The sequence below is a fragment of the Molothrus ater genome, chromosome 13 (genome assembly GCF_012460135.2).
Source record: "Molothrus ater isolate BHLD 08-10-18 breed brown headed cowbird chromosome 13, BPBGC_Mater_1.1, whole genome shotgun sequence".
Lineage (NCBI taxonomy): Eukaryota > Metazoa > Chordata > Aves > Passeriformes > Icteridae > Molothrus > Molothrus ater.
In genome coordinates, this window is record NC_050490.2 from 18317974 (window position 1) to 18338552 (window position 20579).

At 48.6% G+C, this 20579-nt stretch overlaps 1 protein-coding gene across 7 annotated transcripts in view; it reads right to left on the reverse strand.

Annotated features, from left to right (window-relative positions):
* Positions 1–20579, reverse strand: part of MEGF11 (multiple EGF like domains 11) — a 253952-nt gene that overhangs the window by 2858 nt on the left and 230515 nt on the right. For 4 of the 7 annotated variants that reach the window (XM_036389486.2, XM_036389485.2, XM_036389488.2 and 1 more), the window contains one exon: positions 6025–6081. The exons of 1 other annotated variant lie outside the window; for it this stretch is intronic. In XM_036389486.2, the coding sequence (XP_036245379.1) occupies positions 6025–6081 (57 nt within the window). Of the gene's footprint in view, positions 1–757; positions 941–6024; positions 6082–10102; positions 10170–16129; positions 16249–20579 lie in introns of all 7 variants that reach the window. 2 more of the 7 variants (XM_036389489.2, XM_054516237.1) reach the window with 2 other exon arrangements.

Below are 20579 nucleotides of genomic sequence, written 5' to 3' on the forward strand. Positions count from 1 at the left end.
TGCAGGAAGGCTGGGGGGGACAGAGGGGCAGGGGATAAGGAAGATCCTTGAAGCCTCCAGCACAGACACCCGGTGCTTGTGCTCTGGGTGTTCCAAACCATTGCATCCACCACTCACTAGCAGGAAAGAAATGAAAACCTGCTCAGTACTGAAGGTTTTCCTGTGAGAGGTCCTAGCTGCCATTTACTGCAATATTTAATTTGAGGTGGCAATCCTTTCCCTCCCTCCCCCTCATTCCTGTGGAGCCGTGTTCATCCCGCTCTGCCCCACAGGCCCAGGCGCAGCTGCGGGCAGTCGGCTCTGCAGGCAGGAGCTGCTGCTGGGCCCTGGGCTGCTCAGCCAGCTGAGGGTGAGTCCCGGGGCCTTGGGCACAGCCAGGGCCCTGTGCTGGAGTGCACGATGCTGCCACAGGCTCTGAACTGCACCAGTGCAGCCCCAGCCAGTTTCGGGGTTATCCAGCATCCTACAATTGGGGAATGCTTGGGTTTCCACAGAGGAGGACAAGCGTCCATCTGAGCCTCACTTTTGCTCTGCTTTTTCCCCCCTTTGCTGTAGACATCTCCTGCTCCTCTCCCCTGGGCTGGAGAGGAGGTGACAGAGGCACTACTTGGGGAGAACAAGGTTGGCATGAGAGCTGCCCGCTTGGTGACCTGGCTGGGATAGAGCAGCCTGCTGCAAGGTACAGTGCCAGTCTTGCTTTAAAAATAAAAAACAATAGAGAATAAATAGGTCTTAACATTGACATTCAAGAACGTGCCATTGCTGCTGTGTGCATCCTGCTGGGCAGTGCCAGTAATTTAGAATTAGAGCGATGCAATGAAAGATGAGGCATTTTCTTGTGCTGGGTTACAGTACAAAGGCAGATCCTGGTATATATGAAATACTCCCGGTGAAATAGGGGGACTTGCAAAATAGCTGCAATCCCAGCTGCCCCCGCTGTCTAGTATGGGAGACAAAAAGAGAAATTCAGGTTAAGAAATAGACAGACAACATGACATCACTTCTCCAAACCTCGGCTCTGAGCCTGCCAGCCCCGTCCTGCTCCCTCACGTGCCAGGTTTGCTCCACTGTGAGTGATTGTCCCTCCTTCAGCTCTGGGGATGTGTCTGTATCTGTGTGTCTGTGTGTCCATCACCCCTGGCCTGGTGCCCCTGGTCCTGGGTCAGCCCTGAGGGAGGTGCCAGGTGTTGCCTTTCTGAGCTCTGATTTCAGTGGTACCAACAAGTCTGGAGAGCCCTCAGCTCCCAGGGTCAGTGAAAGCAGCTCACTGGGAAGCTCCACTGCACACAAATAGCTGGGACCATCAGGGATGGGGAGGCTGGCAGAGGCCTGGCACCAGTGCAGTGTTTATTTAGGTAGAAAACTTAGAAACTCCTTGTCTGGCATCAGCCTGGGTGAGATGAGCAGTGCCTTTGCTTCCAAGTGAAACATGCCAGGTTTGGTACATGACAGGAGATGGGAACCAAAGCAACAGTGACATTCCCTGGCTCTTGGCTGCAGGGTTTGTCCCTGCACTGTCACCAACCCCAGCCCAGTACAAGTGAGTGGGAAACTGCCCCATCCCATCCTTCTACAGAGAGATGGGACAGCCCTGTGAGACCAAAGGCTTCTGCACATGAGTGAGCTCAGTGTTGGCTTTTGCTGTGGATGTGATTTAAATCCAGATGTCCCAGTCTGGGATCTGTTGCTGTTAGAGGTGAGGAAACCATAGACAGACAAATGAAAGGCTCATCTTCACCTGCCAGCAGCTCACAGCTCCTGGTGGCTACGCCAGGAACGTGGAGCTCGTTAGGAGAGCCTGGACAGCCTCAGGACAGCCTGAGCCAGCTCTGCATTTTGGGGTGAGGGACGTGAAGATTATCTTCAATTTGCTTCTCTATTTCCAGCAGTGCTGCTGAGCAGATGCTTACAGGGTGAAAAGCAGGATTCCCTTTGTGCCCCAACAACTCCCTTCAAAGTGCTCCCTGTCACACCATGGCTGGGAGGGAGCAAATCAAACCAGAGCTGGGTGTAGATTCAGGAAATGTTGATTATAAAGGATTGCTGGCTGCTACAGCAAAGAGCAGAGTGAGAATTCCTCCTCCTGCAGAGCTGCAGCTGCAGGTAAATAGCTGTGTGGTTTGTTTATTGAATTGGGCACATTGGAGCTGGCAAAGGCAAAAATCCCAGCACATCAGCTGTTTTAGTTCATCCAGCTCAGCTACTTTTATCTCCCTAAGCTAAAATCCACCTGTACTGCAGTTAGGGCTGACATTGCCTCCCAGGCAGGTGTCCCTCAGCCCTTCCCTTCCCAGAACCAGTTGGAAGAACCAGTGAATGCCACTCAGGCTGCCCAGACTGGTTTGGCCTCTCCCAGGAGTTGCCTTTTCCCAGGAGATGTTGAGAAACAGCATGCCTGGGACCATTCCTGCTGACGTAAACAGAGCTCTGTGTCTGCCTGGGACCAGACCTTTGCTTGGGACACAATATATTTTCTGGAGCACCAGTGGATGTTTGGGATTCTGGGTACACCAGGGAGTCATTAGCCCTCAAGAAACATTATGTGCAAGATCATGGAGGACTTAACTCTGAAGGCTGTAGAGTTATTTGTTATTAAGGTAATTTGGGGATAATTAAGAAGTCTGGCATCAATTGTCAAATTTTGTTTCATGAATTAATTTAAGCAGAACAAACATATTTAGAGATTCTCAGCCCGTGGTGCTGCAGCCATGTGTGAGCCCTGGCTGTGCTGACTCCTCATCCCTCCCTGCTGCAGGGTCCAGCTCTCATGGAGGTGAAAGCTCTGCCCCACAGTGCTGGGGCTCACTGGAAGCACTCAATCAGCTGGACTCCAGAGAAATATTGGGAATATGCTCTAATTTTGAAGTCCCTGCCTTCTGTGTTGCCTGGATACCAATCACCAGACCTTTGGAGGGTTTATTTTTGTTAGCAGGGACTGGAAACATCCCTCCCCCAGACTGGGTTCCTCTCTTGTGTCCTGAATTTCCCCTGGCATGCTGCAGACAAGCCTTGGATGCCCCAGCCAGGTGGGAGTGCTGAGGGGAGGTGCCGTGCCCTGCTCGAAGGTGCTCTCCTGTTTAACCCTTGTTGGGATGAAGTGTCTGTGCTGGCTGCTGCCCCTAACCTGGCCAGCCCTGGCTGCTGCAGGGACAGGGACACAGCAAGGGCCCCTTGCTGCTTCTCAGAGAGCCACAGGAGTGGGGACACATCCTGTACAACGGCCAGGGGAACCTCTCTGAGCCCAGCCCTGCATCCCTGGGACCACTGCTTCTCTCTGCTGGGGATTTCCTGGCTCTTCTGCAAAGCATGGGTGTTTTTCCTTAAAATGGTTGTGCCCGAGGTCACTTCATTCCATCAGTGCAGCACTATTCATTTAAAAACCAAACCCCTAAAACCAGAAGGACTCAGCTGAAAGGAAGAGCTCAGGAATGGCATCACTGAGCACCATGCACAGGAAAGAAACTGCTCAGAAACCTGCTCTGAAAACCCTGTGCCTGGTGAGCCCCTGTCACCAGGTGCCAGAGGGCTCAGGGCTGGCACTGGGACAGCCAGCCCCTCTCTGCTGCTGTCACACTCTGGCCTTGACACCTGGCAGCCCCAGACATCTGTGCCCACCCCTGGAGCTCCACAGCAGCTCAGCCACCACAGCCCTGGTGCCAGGCTGCACAGGGGACACCCCTCTGCTGGTGCCAGGCTGCACAGGGGACACCCCTCTGCTGGTGCCAGGCTGCACAGGGGACACCCCTCTGCTGGTGCCAGGCTGCACAGGGGACACCCCTCTGCTGGTGCCAGGCTGCACAGGGGACACCCCTCTGCTGGTGCCAGGTTGCACAAGGGACACCCCTCTGCTGGTGCCAGGCTGCACAAGGGACACCCCTCTGCTGGTGCCAGGCTGCACAGGGGACACCCCTCTGCTGGTGCCCTGCTCTGGGCACGGCCCCCAGCTCTGGTCTTCTCAGACAACTGGGGCAGCAGGAGGTTGCCCAGGTTCTCCACAGCCTGGCCTCAGCCTCAAGGCCCCTGTGCCCCTCCCTGCAAGGCTCTGTCTGGTCCAGGGCCACCAGAGACCACTTCCAACTGCAGGACAGGCTGCCCCCAGGTAGACCACACTGGTGGGAAAAGACATGGTTTTAAATTGGATGAAAGTAGCTAAAAACCAGGCACCTGCCTGCCAAGGCTTTTTGCTGACAGAATCCAATTGTTTGGGACTGGGAATTTCTTCCTCTCCATTTTCTGAGGAATGTGGTGAGTCAGGGCCTGGCAGGGCAAGGAGAGCTCACTCTGAGCATTGGGCACATTCCCAGCTCCTCCTGGGAGGAGACTCCCCTGGCACTGCCTGAGCCCAGGAATGGGCCTTCAGAGGGGCCTTGGGAACCTTCAGCCTGCTTCTGAGAGGGTAAGGCAGCTTCTCCAAGGCAGCTGCTTCTGAGAGCCCTCAGCTCCTAAGTGCCTGCAGGTGAGCTCCCAAACATACCTGGGAAGCCAGGTGTGCCCCTGTGTCCCTGCCAGTGCCAGCCCTGCCTGCCTGAGGCAGCTGAGCAGCCACAAGGAATTCCAGCTGTGGCTTCTGAGTCTGATTTTTCAATTTATAAAGAGATAAACATGTAAAGGAAATGGTTCAGATCCTAAAAATTAAGGGAAATATGTAGCAGCTGAAAATGCATTTCACTGTTCTCTGTCACTGTGATTCTTTTTCTTGCCCCACTGGTCCCTCTGGGGTGACTGTGCCCGTGGATGGGAGTTCCTCTGCATGTGCTTAAGGTACCTTTAAACTTTGTAAACACAGTAAGTTAGTTTAATCTGAGCAAGTTAATAGCTCCATGTACAGGGAACAACTAGCTCTATTATAATATGATTTTTCTTTTGAAAAAGGGAATCATTGAAGTAGCTGAAACCAGTGGATTGAGTGTTTTGTATATCATATATCATATATATCATATATATACATAATCCATTCAATATTTTTACTTCAGCTTTATCCACAAAGACTTGGTTGTTGGTTCTTGGTTTCCTTTGGGGATTCTGTGTGGTAAGGTGATGTTCTACAAATATTGCATCCCTGTCTTTTGAAAACAGCAGCTACAAAGTGAATCTTGATCTCTAGGCCTGGCTATAAGCTGGTTAATGCTTTTTATGTGAAATAGCTTTTGATATTCCTTGTTGGCTGAGCCCAAGGTGTGGCTCTGGAGCACCTGAGCCATGGCAGAGCAGGGGTCTGGCAGCAGCCCCAGGGCACTGCAGGAAGAGGCTGGGTGGTGTTTCCCTCCTTGGCTCCCTGAGGGACATTCCCAGGCCTAGTTCAGATCCAGGACCTGGGCCTGAAAGCTGCCTATTCCCCAGGAGACAGATTCCTTGCTCCATCTTCTGGAGCACAAGCTCAGTGAGCTAAACCCCAGCCCAATCTGCCAGGAGCTGTGGGAACCACTGTGCCAAGTGTTCCTGTGGTCCAGATGGAACTGGAATATTGAGAATGTAAACGTGGAGCAAAGTGAAATGTAAAACCCTGGGCCCTGTGCTTGTGACTCATCTGAGATCCTGTTTAAACTGCCCTGGAGTCAGTGCCCACAAGTGCTGGTGCCAGCATGAGGGCACCTCAGCCTCAGGGAGGGTTCTTGTCAGCTCTGCTCTAAATCCCTCTCAGCAGAGGGCACGAGCAGGAGCAGCTTCTTTCCTTGGGGCTTTCCTTTAGCTCAGCATGGCCAGAGCCAAGAGCAGGGAAATGCAGCACTGTGCCACCAGCAGCTCCCCCAGAGCCCCTGTGGCTGGTGGGTCCTACCTGAGTGTGCCCTGGCCAGCTCCTCCTGCCCCTCCTGCCCTGAGCTGAGCCCTCCCTTTCTCCCTGTGCTGCAGAGCCCGTGGCCCTGGGAAGCTTTGGATCCATCATCCATGGCCCAGGAGTGCTGGGAGCCAGGCAGGCAGCTCAGGGGGTGCTGGCTCTGTCCCTCCCTGCCAGGCTCCTATCTCACCTCTTCTAGGACACCCTCCTCACACCTGGGCAGGGTTCTGCAGCTCTGGATACCATACCTTTGAAGCTTTTTTCCATTATGTATGTGTTCTGACGTCTATCCATCCCACAAGCACCTGCATAAAAATGATATATAATGGAAAACAAATAAATATTTATGTAAATTGGATTGCTTTGACTACTGAGCAGCATATATTCTTCCCTCTAAATTGTACATCAAGGCCCTCATTTAGGGAGGCTCTTAAGCACATCCTCAGCTGTAAGCACACACTCAGCTCCAGTGGGGAGTCTGTGCACGCCTGGAATTATGCATGTGCTTAAGAGTTTCCCTGGAAGGGAGAGCTCTCTACAGCAGGGTTACCAAGAACTGCCATCCATCAGGAGATCAGGATAAAAACCATCTGCTGAGCCATTCATTACTGGAATGGTGTGAAAGAAGCCTGAAACGTGCCCTTTCAAATCTGAGTCTGCAGGTTGTGTTGCAGCACTCTGTGACTAATTTTAGGCTTTGTTTTGTTTGTGGAGAGTGTATTGTTTAACTCACAGCCTTCGACTCTATGGTGTGCACCATCTTTTTAAATTACCTACTATCACTTTGCTGGTGAATTTGCACAGTTCAGTGACTGATGTGACAACAGTCCCTAAGTGACCACAGTGCTCTGACAGTGCAGCACCAGGAGCAGAGCTGACAGCCAACAATTCTGCCTTGTGCAGCTCCAGAGGAATTCACTGTTCCTCACAAGCTGAGACAGAAGGGGATGGGGACCTCTTCCATTTTTACTCCCGCAAATTACCCTAGATATCAATCAAAAGGAAAATCTAATGTAAGCCTTTAAATCTTTTTAGCTATAGAGTCTGGTATTTCCTATTGACTGGGACAATCAATACAGATCTGGTTACTGAGAAACGTCCTTGTGGCCTATGGGATTCCCAGGCAAGTAACTCAGTTACACTGGGAAAAGAGCCCCACAGACAGCGTGTCCCAGAGGTGTCCCAGCTATTTGTCCTTGTGTGTCCTCTGGTCTCTGCAGAAGAGTTCTCATGGCTGTGGCAATGCTGTACCAGCCCTCTTTTCATGACATTTTCATTTTTTTTGCTAAATAAGAGAAATGACTAGATTAGACAATAAATGTGTTACTGGCACAACAAAGACAAACCAACCCTTTGCTCTGGTTCTCAGTGCCCATCCCTGAGCACAGGAAGGGGGCTGGTGGCACCAACTGGCTCCCTGGGATGGGGCTCTTCTGGCCATGAGTGACCCCCCAGTCCATGTGAGCACCTTCTGCTTTGTTTTCACCACAATCCAGTTCCCAGACTCACCCTGCTGCAGAGGGCAAGGCAGACTGGGAGCTTTGGGCAGCTCTGTCCCAGAGCAGGATGAGCTCTGTGCTCTTTCCCTGCTGTGTTCTGAGTCAGAGCCAGGAGGATGGAGCCAGTTCATCCCTTGGCCCGTGGCCACAGGGCTGGGGCTCCCCAAGGCCAGCCCTGGGGATCACATCCTCCTCCTGCCAGGGCTGAGCAAACCTCCCAGGGCAGCAGTGTCCAAGCAGCACCTGGGGCTCGCTCACCCCACAGAGCAAGGCTGGAGGAGCACTGGAGAGCTCCCAGGGCAAGGGGCTGCAGCCATGGAGAGGCAGTGGCAGGGAACAAAGGGACCAGGCTGACCCCTGGGGAGGTGCATTGCCCTTGGCAGGGCCACACAACCCCACAAAGCCCTTCCCAACCAAAAATTCCCAAAATTCCTCCTTTAGTTTTCTCTTTTATCTGCTATAATACCATGGGTTTATGACCCATTTTTTTGTATTCACTGAGTTCCTTGGGAGGTGAAATGAATAAAAGATACATTATTTTTTAAACTGCAGAAGTAGTTAATGTGGAAAAGTCCTAAACCAGCCAGGGATCTGGCACTTCAGGAAAGTCCAGGTTTAAGTTTGAAGCTAAATTATCTGCTGGGGTGAAATCAGAGTCTCAGCTGGAAATAGTTTTCCACACCTTTTGGCTTTGAGAAGAAAGTGAAGTCAGCTGTGAATCAAACTTATAGCCTTTGGTCCTCTGGAATAAATGCAGCTTTGAGTCACTCACGATGTGCTGCAAATCCCACTTTAGTGTCTGCATCCAGGACTGCTGTTAAAAAAGCATCAGAGATAAACCCAGCCCTGCCTGCAGCTGCTGTGGCCAGTGCTCCAGATAATGAGACAAGAACCTTGCCTGAGCTCAGGTGAGTGCTTTGGGAGTTTTCACCTGCTTGGGATGGGAGCTGGAAGCTGGGCTCTGCCACTGCCCAGTGCAGGCTGGACTAGAGCAAGAGGATTACTCACAGGGCAAACAATTCCAGCTCTGTAACACAGGAGAGAGAAAATGCAAGGACAAGCCATTCCCCAAAACAAGGACCAGGCTGCCTTGGGCAGGCATGACACAGGAAGGTGACAAAGCCTCTTCCTGGCACCACAGAGTCCCCAAACTCTGATGTCTCAACCCCATGTCCATGGGAATTACTTGTGCTCCTCCCCAGACTCAAATGAACACAATCAGCTCTCAGAAGGTGGAACAGGTTTTTAACTGTGGTACTTCCATGCTCGATGATGTTTAAAGTCAAGATTCCCTGGGTGACCTTACTAGACTTTTATTTTATGTTTATAATTCAAAGTTGAAGATTTAAACTATCTTCTGAAATTTTCATGAGAGGAACCTGCAGCTTTTATTGCACAACAGTAATACCAAGAAGTGAAAACTTTTTATTTGCATGTAAAAACAGCCTTGATCTGAGCAAGGATTCAATGTTGTGACAGTTAGCATGAGCAGGCATTAATTCTGGTACTGAGAAGAAAGGAAAAAAAATCTAATTTTCATCAATTGGTTTGAAAAAAGAAAAAAAGTTATCTTGGATGCAAAATGCTATGGGGAAAAATTGAGTGTTTTGCTGGAGGCTCCTTAGCTAAAGTATTTATCACTTCTAGATCATTCTTGCTGCAGAGGAATTTAGCATTGTTTGTGCTGGTAAAATAAAATGCATGAATGCAGAAGAGAGGTGGCAGATGGGGAGCTCAGGACAGCACAAGTTAAACACAAATAAAGCAAATAGTGTGCAAAAAAAGCAGCAAAATAATAAAAGGAAAATTAATGTGGTTTGAGAAGCATTTGGAAACCCTCACACACACAGCCACCTCCTTGTCACATACAGATGAGCACAACAGTGGTTCTGCAGCTTATTACACAGAAAACATTAATGGTGTTAAGGATGAAAAGATTTTGCACTGAAGCTTGACAGGTTTGTGATTTTCCTGATGTAGGGAAGAGTTATCTTTGGAGTGAGGCACGGCGTGGGCCTGGGCCCAGGGCAGGATGTGATGCCTGGTGCTGCCCTGTGTTCATTCCTTTGCCATGTGAGCTGTGAGACAGTTGACCTTAAAAATCCCATAATACCCCCTAATGCTGCACTTTCCCTCCTCCTGCATATTTTCAGTGAGATGTTACTAATCCCAGGAAAGGAAAGGGCAAAAGCTTTGGGCCACTCATGAGCCAAACTCAGAGTGCTCAGATAGGAAAACAAATAGCATCCAAAGCACTAAATCTGGGCAGGATTTGAGCTAAGAGCTGCTAAAAACCCTGTTAAAAGTCAAGCCAGGAAGAATAAACTCAGAACAGGCAATTACACTTCACTCTTGGCTTGGTTGCACTGGCTGGTGGTTCAGAATTGCCACGGAATGATTTACTGGGAGATAATGGAGCATTGCACACCCCAGCTCCCACAGAGGCTCCACACCTTCATCAAGATGCCACTATTTAGTGCTAAGCTTTATTAAGCATGAAAGGAAAAAAAAAAAAAAGCCAAATTTGAATTTTTAATGTCCTGAGTTAGTCCTTAAAAAAACATTTATAGAGAAGATGATAGTGATTCAACACAGCAACCTTGGAAGGGAGACTAAAATGAATATTGACTTTGCTTTCCCAGCCTGTGGTTTGTGGTAAAGGAAATAATTTTTAATTCTCTATCTTTCACTACTGGCAATTCTGATCGTGAACTAAAGACAACACCAATATTCCTCATTATTGTTAATGCCTTTATGAAAGGCTGATTTGGATTTGGAATTGCTCTAAAGTCTACTAAAGTGATTAAAGTGTTTAAAAATTACTGACCTAGTTCATTCAGATAGCTGTAGGGTCTCCAGTCTGCAGTTTCTCTGTCAAGGATTTTGTTACTGAGCTGTTCAAAAAGTATGATAATGGGTTAATGCTGGAAGAGACAGACAGTTCCCACCCCAGACTACAGCCCAAGGATGTCAGGAATAAAAATGGGAGGTGACTCCTGCCTTGGCCTCAGCATCTCAGCCCTTTATCTGTGTGAGTTGGACAGCTGTTCACTAGCATTAGGGAAAATCACAAAGGAAAGTCACTTCACCAAGCCATGAACACAAACATGCTGGAGAGCACAGGATTTCCTTTGGAACCACGACTGGGATGCCTGTGGATGTGGGGTGACACTCCAAAGTAACCCATGGAGATGGATGGATCACACCCCTACACCAGCATGCACAGAGGGGCTGCCTGGAGCTGGGGGTGCAGGGGCCACGAGTTCTCTCAATTCAAGGAAAATCACTTTGGCAATGATGGAGCACAAAGGCCCCTGTGCATCTGCCAGCAAAGAGGAGAGTCCAGGGCTGCTCTGCAGGTGCTGCTGCTGGGACAGCACCTCCCAGAGTGGGCAGTGGGAGGAGAGGGGCCTCTGCACGGCCCCACTGCGCTGGGACAGGGCAGAGGGGGCTCCACAGATGAGTGGTCACCAGCTGAGCCCTGCAGGGTGGCTGGGAATAGCTGTAGCTGCTAAAACTGCTGAGCTTTCCTCCTCACATTGTTCCCTTGAAAGCCACACCTGCTGGAATACAGCTGGTCCAGAGGAAGTGTCAATTCAAGAGCAAATCCCAGCCTTGTTTCTGAAAAGGTATGAAGCCACCACTGCCCTCCTGTGTCTGCTTCCAGACTGGGAAGCCTCCTGCTGTGTTTGGAAGCATTCAGCTCAGCTATTTTACTGGATTTACAAGAAAATGCTAAACAAAAACGAGGTTAAAATTGAAAGAGAGTATTCAAAATTACCACATTTCATCTTTCCTGATCTACCATTCTTTTTTGCTTAGCTGTCTTAATAGGTTTTTAGACTTGGAACAAAATCCTCCAGTGATGTGTTGATGCCTACTGGGATATTGAATCCCAGCTGGGGCCCAGCACCTACAGCCACATTCCAAGGGCATTTTCTCCCCTCCACAGTCCCTTCCGACAGCCCTCAGTGCTGCTGCCACCCCACCTTGGGCTACAGCATCCTTGTGTTGTCCCTGTGCCCGCAGTGCTCCCGCTGTCCCTGGCACTGAGGAAGCTCTGCAGGAAATCAGGAGAGCCCAGGAGTCGTTTCCTGATCATCCAGCAGCTCCCTGTGCTTCCCAAACTGGGAATGGAAACACAGACAGCAGAGGCAGGGATGGATGGATGGATGGATGGATGGATGGATGGATGGATGATGGAGGGATGGATGGATGAGGGATGGATGGATGAGGGATGGATGGGGCAGTTGGACAGCCCAGCAGTGGCAGGGGCATGAAGAGCAGATCCATTTGGAATGTGGTCACTGGGAGGAATTCAACCCTTGGCACCATCAGTTCTCCTCAGCAGAGCTCACAGCTTCATTCTTCTCTTCAAAACTTGCAGCCAGAACACAAATGCTGATTTTTCAACCCAGCTGCACCACTTAGAGCACATTTATTAAAGTCTTGGGGTTTCTATTAAAAGATGTGGCTTTGCAGGATTTATAAATCAGCTCACAAACCTAAAATTTTGGCATGAAGAGCTACGGGCTAGAATTGATTTTTTAAATGAAATGATTTGGGGACATTTCTAAGTTTTTCTGAATGCAATTTTCCTGAATGTGATTATAGCTGTCTCTTTGTGCTACTATCATTTCTTAGCACACTATAATTTGTTAACTTTTTTTTTTTTAAGATAGAAAATACTTCAATTTTTACTGTGAAGCAAAATTGCTTTTCTGGAGGAAGAAATCCTTCATAGTAAATTTATCCATTAAAATTCCAGGCTGGTAATTTTAGCAATTTGGTTAAAACTACCTCATATCTGGCAACGTTTCCTTTAAGATCAACGAGATACCAGCCTGAGTAAACAAAGTCATTATCTGCCTGTCTGAAACAGCTGGATAGATGACAGTGGCCACTTGATCACCACCAGCCATTTGTCAATGCCCAGGTTTTTAAGTCCATGGTGATTAGGCAAAGAAGTGCTGGCAGGAATTCCATCATACCTTTATCCTGCAGGAGTGCAATCAATAATTTGACATTTATTTCCCTAAATACTGACTTCAGATCTTCCTGGTCCAAGCCTGTGTTGCTCAGTTTTAGATGCCCATCCTCAACGTGCTGCAGCCATTCTGTATTTGCAGTCCTCCTTTTTCTTGGGCAAGTTTTAGTCAGAGATACTTAAATGGTACTTTCTGTACTGAATGCCTTTTTATTAGCTGGGTGACATCCAGTCAGACCATTTCCAGTGACCTCTGTTTTGCATCTTCTAATTTTGTGTGAAGTCTTTGGTAGAATTTAGGACTTCCTTTAATAGATGTGAAACTGCTGGCTTTAAAAAACTCAGGACACCTAATAGCAATTGATTTTTATGATGTCTGTAGAAACCAACACCTGGACTTTTGCTGCGATGCTGGAAGGGAATGAAGGTGGAATTATGAGCTTTGCAAAAGCTCAAGGTGAGAATCCTCCATTTTGCAGCAGCCTCATCCTTTACACAGAGTATTCTTCATGAACTTTGCAGAGCTTGGTAAGAGAGATTTGTTTTTACTCCATGTACTTAGTTCAAAAACTCAGACACAAAGCTGGCATTGAAGCCCTGAGAGGGATTCTGTGAGTGGTCCTGCCAAACACCCTCTGCACAAAACAGGTCCTCAGCATCTGAAATCTGGTCTGTGGTTCAGCAATGAGAGCTCTGATCTGAAGACACAGTATGGAGGTAAGTAATCTCCATTTATCTGCTTTGGAAATTTGTGGTAATTCTGTGGCAAAAGGTCCTTGGTAACTTGCAGCATCATTACTAGCTGGTGCTGCACATGTCATGAGAAAAAAGGCCAAACCTACTTGTAGGAGCTCATAAGCAAAGGTCAGGGTTTGGCTTCAGTTAAAGCCACAGTAAAACATCTCTTGGCTCCAATGGTTCCAGCATTTCCCCCGAAGCTCTCTCCCATGGGAAGAGCAATTACTTGTGGCAAAGTGCTGGGAGTTAAAAGCCTGCACTGAGATGCTGGAGCCACCTCCTGAACCTCAGAGCTGCAGATCCATTCTTGGGGTCCTTGCACAGAGATGAAGCTCAGCCCTGCAAGCTCCTGCTGGCACCTGGCACAGGGCTTGGGGACAGGACTGCAAGGGCTTGGATCCCCCAGTCTGTGTGTCCAGCTGCCTTTTACTGCAAACACCCAGGCACACAATCCCTCAGAGAGCTGATCAAGCTCCATTTTAACAGTAATCAGATTTCTTTGTCCCATTAGTCTTCCTGGGAAGCTATTCCAAAATCTCACTGATCTGGTGGTAGAAATCTAATTTCCAGCTTCGATGCATTCATGGCCAGTTCATCCTCATTTGTTCTCGAGCCAGCTCTGTCATCTCACTTAAATAGCTCTCCTCCCTCCTCGTGTTTACCTTGCTGTATTTATAGATGGCAATCATGCTCCCCCTCAGCGTTCATTTTGCCAGATAAAAGCAGCCAAGCCTTTTTTCAGTCTCTTCTGATAGGCTCCCCCTTATCCTCCCACTTGTTTTCCTCCTGCCTGTGTTCCAGTCTGTGCTCCACTGGCACAACCCCAGCCCCAAACACACTGGGGAGGGTTTGATGCCTCCACTGGTGCTTGTCTCTCAGCAGCTCCAATGGTTCACCTTCAGGACCTGAGCAGTGGCCAAGTGTGTGTCTGGCAGAGGGGGCATGAGGAGGGGAGATCCTTCCCCCGGCTGAAACCTGGCCCTGCTCCCATCCTGTGCAGACAGGCCCGTGTCACAAACTGTCCCCAGTGCAGGGCTGGGCCCTTCAGCTCCTGCTAAAGCCTCACCCACCTCCTTCCCTCCAGAGGTGCCACCCTGGGAGCTGCAACAGGGTCAGTACACAGTGCTGGCAGCCCCCAGGCAGGGACCCTGGAGATGGGAGAGGAGAGCAGGAAGGAAACAGGAATGATGTGTGTAGGGTTGGGGGAGAAAAGAGAATAGGAACAGGGACATGGGAAATAAAAAAGATAATAAGAGTGGAGAGATCACCAAGAGGGGAGAAAAGGCAAAACACAGAAAGAAAGGGCAGGGAAGCACAGGAGAGAAAACTCTCCCCAGATTGGAGCAGGGCTCCCAGCTGTCCTGCCTTTGTGCTTTGCCCAGCCTCTGAGACAGGAATGGCTCCAGCCCAGCGCCCCCAGGCCTGATCTCCTTGGAGCACAGGGAGGAAACACATCCCGGGTCTGGCTCAGCACTTCAGACATTCCTCTGCCATTGTTTTTTCATTTTGCATCTGTGCTGGCTCCTTTGTGACCCCAGCTGGCACTCCAAAGAAATGAATCCTCCAAGTACAACTTGTGCACATTTCTCTGCAGAAAGTGAGAATGGCACCAGGCAAACTGATTTGGAAATGAACTCGTTAAGGCAGCTATTAGGGCTTTATATGCTCCTTTGTCTTACTTGGCTGCAGAGCTGCAGACAGACAAAGTGTATTTTTGGCCATCCTCAGCTATTCAGCACTGCAAAGCATTCTCATTAATAAGTGAGATGGTGGGAGATCTAAAGGCAATATCAGGCCATATATTTTGATAAATACCCTGAAAATACCACTTCTATTGGTCTTTCAGTGATTATCAGGACAACCTGACTACAATGGCCAGAGCTGCAGCAGGGGGAGCAGCTTCCAGGCGAGTCCCAAAGCACCACTTGGGGATTAAACCTTTCCAGCAGCTTAATTTTTGAAGTAGTTCTGTGAGAAGATGGCACTGCAGGCTGGGAATCCAGGATAGGTGCTGGCTTTGACCTTTTCTGAATTGATTTAATTTTTTGCAAAAGGATTAGTGGTCCAGACGGACGCTCATCCTAAATTTGACATTATGAGCATTTGCACTTTCAATTTGGGGAGCAAAAATTCATGATGCAAGGGGACCATCTACATGAAAAAACATATTTACACATCTGTCTAAGCATTTCTCTGAGAAATCTCTGGAGCCAGCCTTTTTATTACATTTTAATGAGATTTTCTTTTAACAACTAAGAAATTACTTACAGGAACACATGTAGAGATATTTTTGCCTGTCCTGTACAATGGTGTCTTTTTTGCATTAATCTTGTTCATATGGCATTCCAGTGAATAGTTACATTTGGATTAAGGTGACACAGCCTGAAATACCATCATTTTTAAAGCTGACAACCTTGATGAAATCAACTGCATTTCCTTTTTGCCCTGCTCCCTCTGCTTTGCCTCACCTGGGCTTATTAAGGCTCCAAAGGAGGAGCTGTTTTACCATTTGCCACATCTAAATTTACTGCTAAAGTGCTGAATTGAGTCAGTGTTGTTCGTGAATGGTCTGAGGGAATCAATTGCAACAAATGATAAGGCAAGTGCTCCTGGATGTTCCAGTGAGAGGGTTGGAATAGCTCTGCTGGAGAGCCAGGAGTGACAGCAGAGCTCCCAGAATGTCCCTGCACGAGTCCTCAAAAGCACTCCAGGGACCTTCTTGCACCTTTCTGCTTGTCTGTGTCAGCAGGGAATTTGTGTGTCTGATGTGGGAAACAATGAAACAGCAAAGAGAGATTACTGATTAATGCTTCATTGATTTACTGGTGTTGTGTTAATGGATAATTATATTTATTGAGATATTTATCTCTTCTGAGAAGCAAACATACCTCAGAGTTGCTAAGACACCAAGCCTTGCTGACCCAGACAGGGTGAGACTCCAGTTCCCATTCCCAGAGACTGGGAAGATACAGGAAGGGGAAATCCAACCTTTCAGTGTCTGGGACATCAGGAATGCTACCCTGGAGTTTGAAGTAGTGCTGGCAGACAACAGGGCCCCAGAGGCATTGCTCTGCTTGATTTCCTTGAACTGATAAGAACATTGCTGCAGTGGGGTGGGGTAATATCTACCTTACAGGAGCTGTTTCCATCCAGATTACTGGGAAAGAAGCGTGAAGTCACCCCACATGAGAGAGTGTGGTAGCTTGGATTGGAAAAACAGTGAACACTGCTGCTACCCTGGGATATATCTGGGAAGAAAACAAGTCAGCACAAGATACTTTGGAAGCCACAACAGTTCTTAAGAAACTGAAAACATGGTAGAGACAATCTAGTTTAGAAATCTTTGTTGGAGTACTGGGTGTTCTAAAACATCTGCAGATGCAATCTATCCTGCATTATGGTGTGAAGCTCTTGACTATTAGCATTAAATATAAGAGAAAAAACCAAAATACTTTAATAATACAGTGTTATCTTCTTGAAGGTGTTAATAAAGTAATTCCTGACAGTCCAGCTGCTTTGCAGGTGAGGGGAGGGAGGCAGAACTCAGGAAATGCATGGGCTGCAACACAGCTGCCTCCTTGGTTTAACCTATGGAAGAGCCCCTGGGCAGTCTTGGACTTGAAACAAATGAAACCTTTTTGTTACAAAACCTGGAGTAATGTTAGAAATCAAGGTGCTATAACTGTACCAAGGAGTCCAAAACGCTTTCTATTGTGTGTAAAGGCTTTTCAAAAACCAAAGCTGGAGCCCTGAAAGGCAAACCTGGGCAGTTACACTGTATGCTCAGAGACATTTTATCTATTTCTCAATTTAAGTTATAAACACATTTACCAAGCAGAATAATTTACCAAGAAAAGCATCATATTTATAGTGGCAGTTCTAATGAAAACATCAATCCCAATCTGGTTCCAGCTGCATAACAAATAGGTACATGTTTCAAAGTACCATCAGGAGAAGAGATGGAAAATTCCAACTGGAGCAGCATCATTTAAACAACGAGGCCCTGTAAGGAGCAAATGAAGGGGCTTTGCTAAGGCATGGGCTCAAAGTGCAGGCAGAGAGGTTGGTTGTGGGGAGCACCTTCATGTCAAAGGGAAATGAAGTGCTGGGCTGGCTGCTTGAGCCCATCTCCACCTTTACTGGAGCCTGGCAGCCGTGGGTGAGGAAGGACAGGGACCTGGGGTCCCCAGCCACCATCACCTCCTCTCCTTGCCCTCTGCATTCGCCTCACTCTGAACATGCACTTTGCTTTGCTGACATCTTGTGGAGATCTAGATTGAGCCTAATTTACTGCAGAATATCCTGTTTCCAAGAAGTGGGTTTATCTGCAGGGTGTCTCTTACATAAGGGCTGTGGCTCAGGGCTCAGGGGAAGCTGCTCCTGCATGTGCAGCTCTGACCAAGCACTGCTTTTCTGCTGAAACATGCAATGAGATTTTCGAGGTCAGCTCTGTTTTGTGGTAAGTGCAGAGCCTTTGAGTCCCAGCTGTTTTGCAGAGTTGCTGCTGACAAATGATCTCAGATCAGGATGTGATTCCAGAGCTGAGGTCTTTGCATTGAACATCTCTCAGCCAGGCTGCCAGGGCTCTGCCATCTCCCCCAGCTACAACTCTGTGACCTTCACAATCAAACCAACAGGAAACACATCTCTCTTGGGGTCTGCCAGTGGGAACTGGGGCTGGAACCCACCCCTCATGTCAGTGTGTGCCCCCCACCAAACAGCCTTGAGCCTGCTCAGGGGCCTTGGCTCAAGGGCCCCTCCTCCCTCCCCACAGCTCACGGTTCCAGTTAAACAGGACACTTGGATCTGTGTCTCTGTGCTCTGAGAGTGTTGGTGGAGTCACCTCTGCCTTCTCCCTTCCCTTACCCACTGGCTGTGGGCCAGGAGCAGCTGGAAGGAAGAGCAGGACCCTGTGGCTCTGCAGTGGGGTTTGAGGTCCCCGCCGATGTCGCCGGGAGCCACCTGAGACAAGGTGAGTTCTCTCTGGCTGGAGCTTGTTCTCTGCACCCAAAATGAGCTGCAATAAACCTCTACCAGAGTCCTCTACTACTTAGCACAGTGCTGAATTAATGATTCTGAGCTTGTACACATCCCCCAAAATCCTTTTCTTCCCCCCCTTGCACGCAGCACCCTGAACTCAGAATTACTCCTGCTACACAGTTCCCTCTGGTTGATACTTAAGTAGCCACCCAGGCTGATTTACCTTGATAGCACAGTCCATTTTCTACACATTTATTCATGAAGCTCTTGTAACTGCTGGCTGGAAATACATCAAATACAAATCTAATGCTATCCCTGTTTAAAAACAACCAACAAAAAAAAAAAAAAACAAACCCAACCCACAAAAAATCTCTCTATTCCCAAAGGTGAGAATTTTATTCTGGTCTGAACAGTAAGTAAAGACTTAAATGCCCAAAGGAAAGGGAATTAGACTGAGCTCCTGCTCTGAGCCTGGGGTGCCACAGAGAGCATCAGTCCCCATTCTGCAGGACAGTATTGTGGAAACTGGGCACCAGCCCAGCCACAAAAAAGGGAATAAGTGAGCACTCTGCAGTAAATACAAACCCAGACTTCTCAACTGCTAAATGGAGCTGCTTCCTTCTCTTTGTGTGGGTCTTCTCTGCCCACACAGTGTCAGGGAGACGGCTGAAGGCTCCAAACAGGAGGGTTCACTCTGCCACCTCCCACCACCCATCATCTGCAGATCATTTCTGGAAGTCTCTTGTCTAGGCTTCAGGATCCATGATGCTTTATTTGTGTTAAGCTTTGCTTAGCTCTTGGCTCTCAGCAGAGGATTCACCCCTATCAGAAAGTTTGCTAAGACCTTGACAAGACCTCAAACATCAGAGTTCAGCCCATGGCCAAGTCTTTGTGAAAGTCCCACGAAGGAATCTCTGCTGTTCTCCAGCACTGCCACACAGTTTTCCCTTCTGGCCCCATCTCCTTGAACTAAACAACCTGCACTTCAAAATCTTTTTTGGATGTAGGCCACTCTCAGGCTGGGGAGCACCATTTTGATTTCAGGCTTATTTGGGAAAATTTGCTCTTGGATCCATGTGCTGTGGATAAGCCCTCCCAGAACAGGTGGCTTTCTTCTCCTCTGGCTGCTGGGCAAAGTGTGTGTTCTGCTGCCACATCCTTCATCCACAAATGCAAAAGAGTCCAAGGGCTGCTCAGGGGGTTCCCTTCTCTTTCCTCATAATCTCTCTCAAACATATGCATGGATTATCAGCCTCACAGGAGCTGAGGACCTAAAGACCAAAAACATCCTCCAGAAATAAATGTGCTGGAGGAAATTGCTGCCTGCAGGAGCTAGGGATCTGTGTATGTGACTCTATTCAGAAACAGCACCACCATCACCCAAATAAGAGTAAACAGGCAAAAGAACAACTGGTGATTCAGGAGAGCCATAATGTTACAGCCCACAGAGGGCTGGATGCTGCAGCCATCCAGGTGAAATCCTTGCCAAAGTACATGGGTTTACATAGGATTATATCCATTGGACAAGCACATCTCCATGGTATTCTGCCTTTAATCCACAAGCAAACCTGCAGGTGATGGCTGGAATCCCTGTTCCCTCCGTGCAATATTGCTGCTGATGCCTTGGGGAGGCTGACCTGGAGCAGAGGCTGGGCAGAGCTCCAGAATAAAGCAGGGATTCATTCAAAGCATCTCCTCCATGGATGCACCTTGGGCAGCACCAGAGCCCAGCCAGGGCTGCACCCAAGATGAACCAAAATGGCCCCAAAATGCACGGCCGGGCACGGGCTCTGTCCCTGGGATCAGTTCTGCTCCATTTGCACCTTGCAGTTCATTGTCCCATTCCAGCTTTAGCCCCTGCAGTCCCACCCTGCTTGTTTTTCTCTCTCCAGCCCACGGGGTTTGTGCTCCTGGGCTGAGATTTGGGTCATTGGTCCTTGGTCCCCAGCAGGGGGGATTGTTTTGTGTCCCTGCTCTGTGCACAGAGCTCAGCATGCCCTGATGTGAAGCTCAGAAGTACAGACTAAAGCAGCACAGAATGTGAAAAATATAAAATCTAAGACCTGAGGCATCACTGGTGTCCTTCAGCATCCTCTGTAACACACCTGCCCTCAGACACACACGTGTTGTCTTGCCAGCCACATATTCCTTTTCTGTGAGCTTGTCTCGTATCCACCTCTCCTCTTTCTGCTGAGGGAGCTGCACAACAGCACCTTTTCCTGCCCCTCTGCTCCATGGAAGAGAAGCAGCATTGGTAAGGCCAAACTTGGGGCAGTTACTGAAAGTCTCAGCAGGGGAATGTACTGGAGGACAATCAGGATTTGGCAGGGAGTTTTCAGAAGCTCTTGTCTAGAATTTTTAAATGCCCTTCTAAAAAGGGCAAAACCCAAAACTTGAAACAATGCTGGTACCTGCAGGCAATTTATAATGAGCTGAAGATGGAGCAGTGTGTTTCTATCTTCTTAATCTTCCTCTGCAATCTCAGATGGCAGAATTTTCCAAGGGGAAGGAGAAAGAAAACTGTCCTTGTGACCTCCAGAAAGAGATGCCTGACCCCACTCTGCTGCAGCCTCCTGAGTGATCCAATTTCTATTGCTAG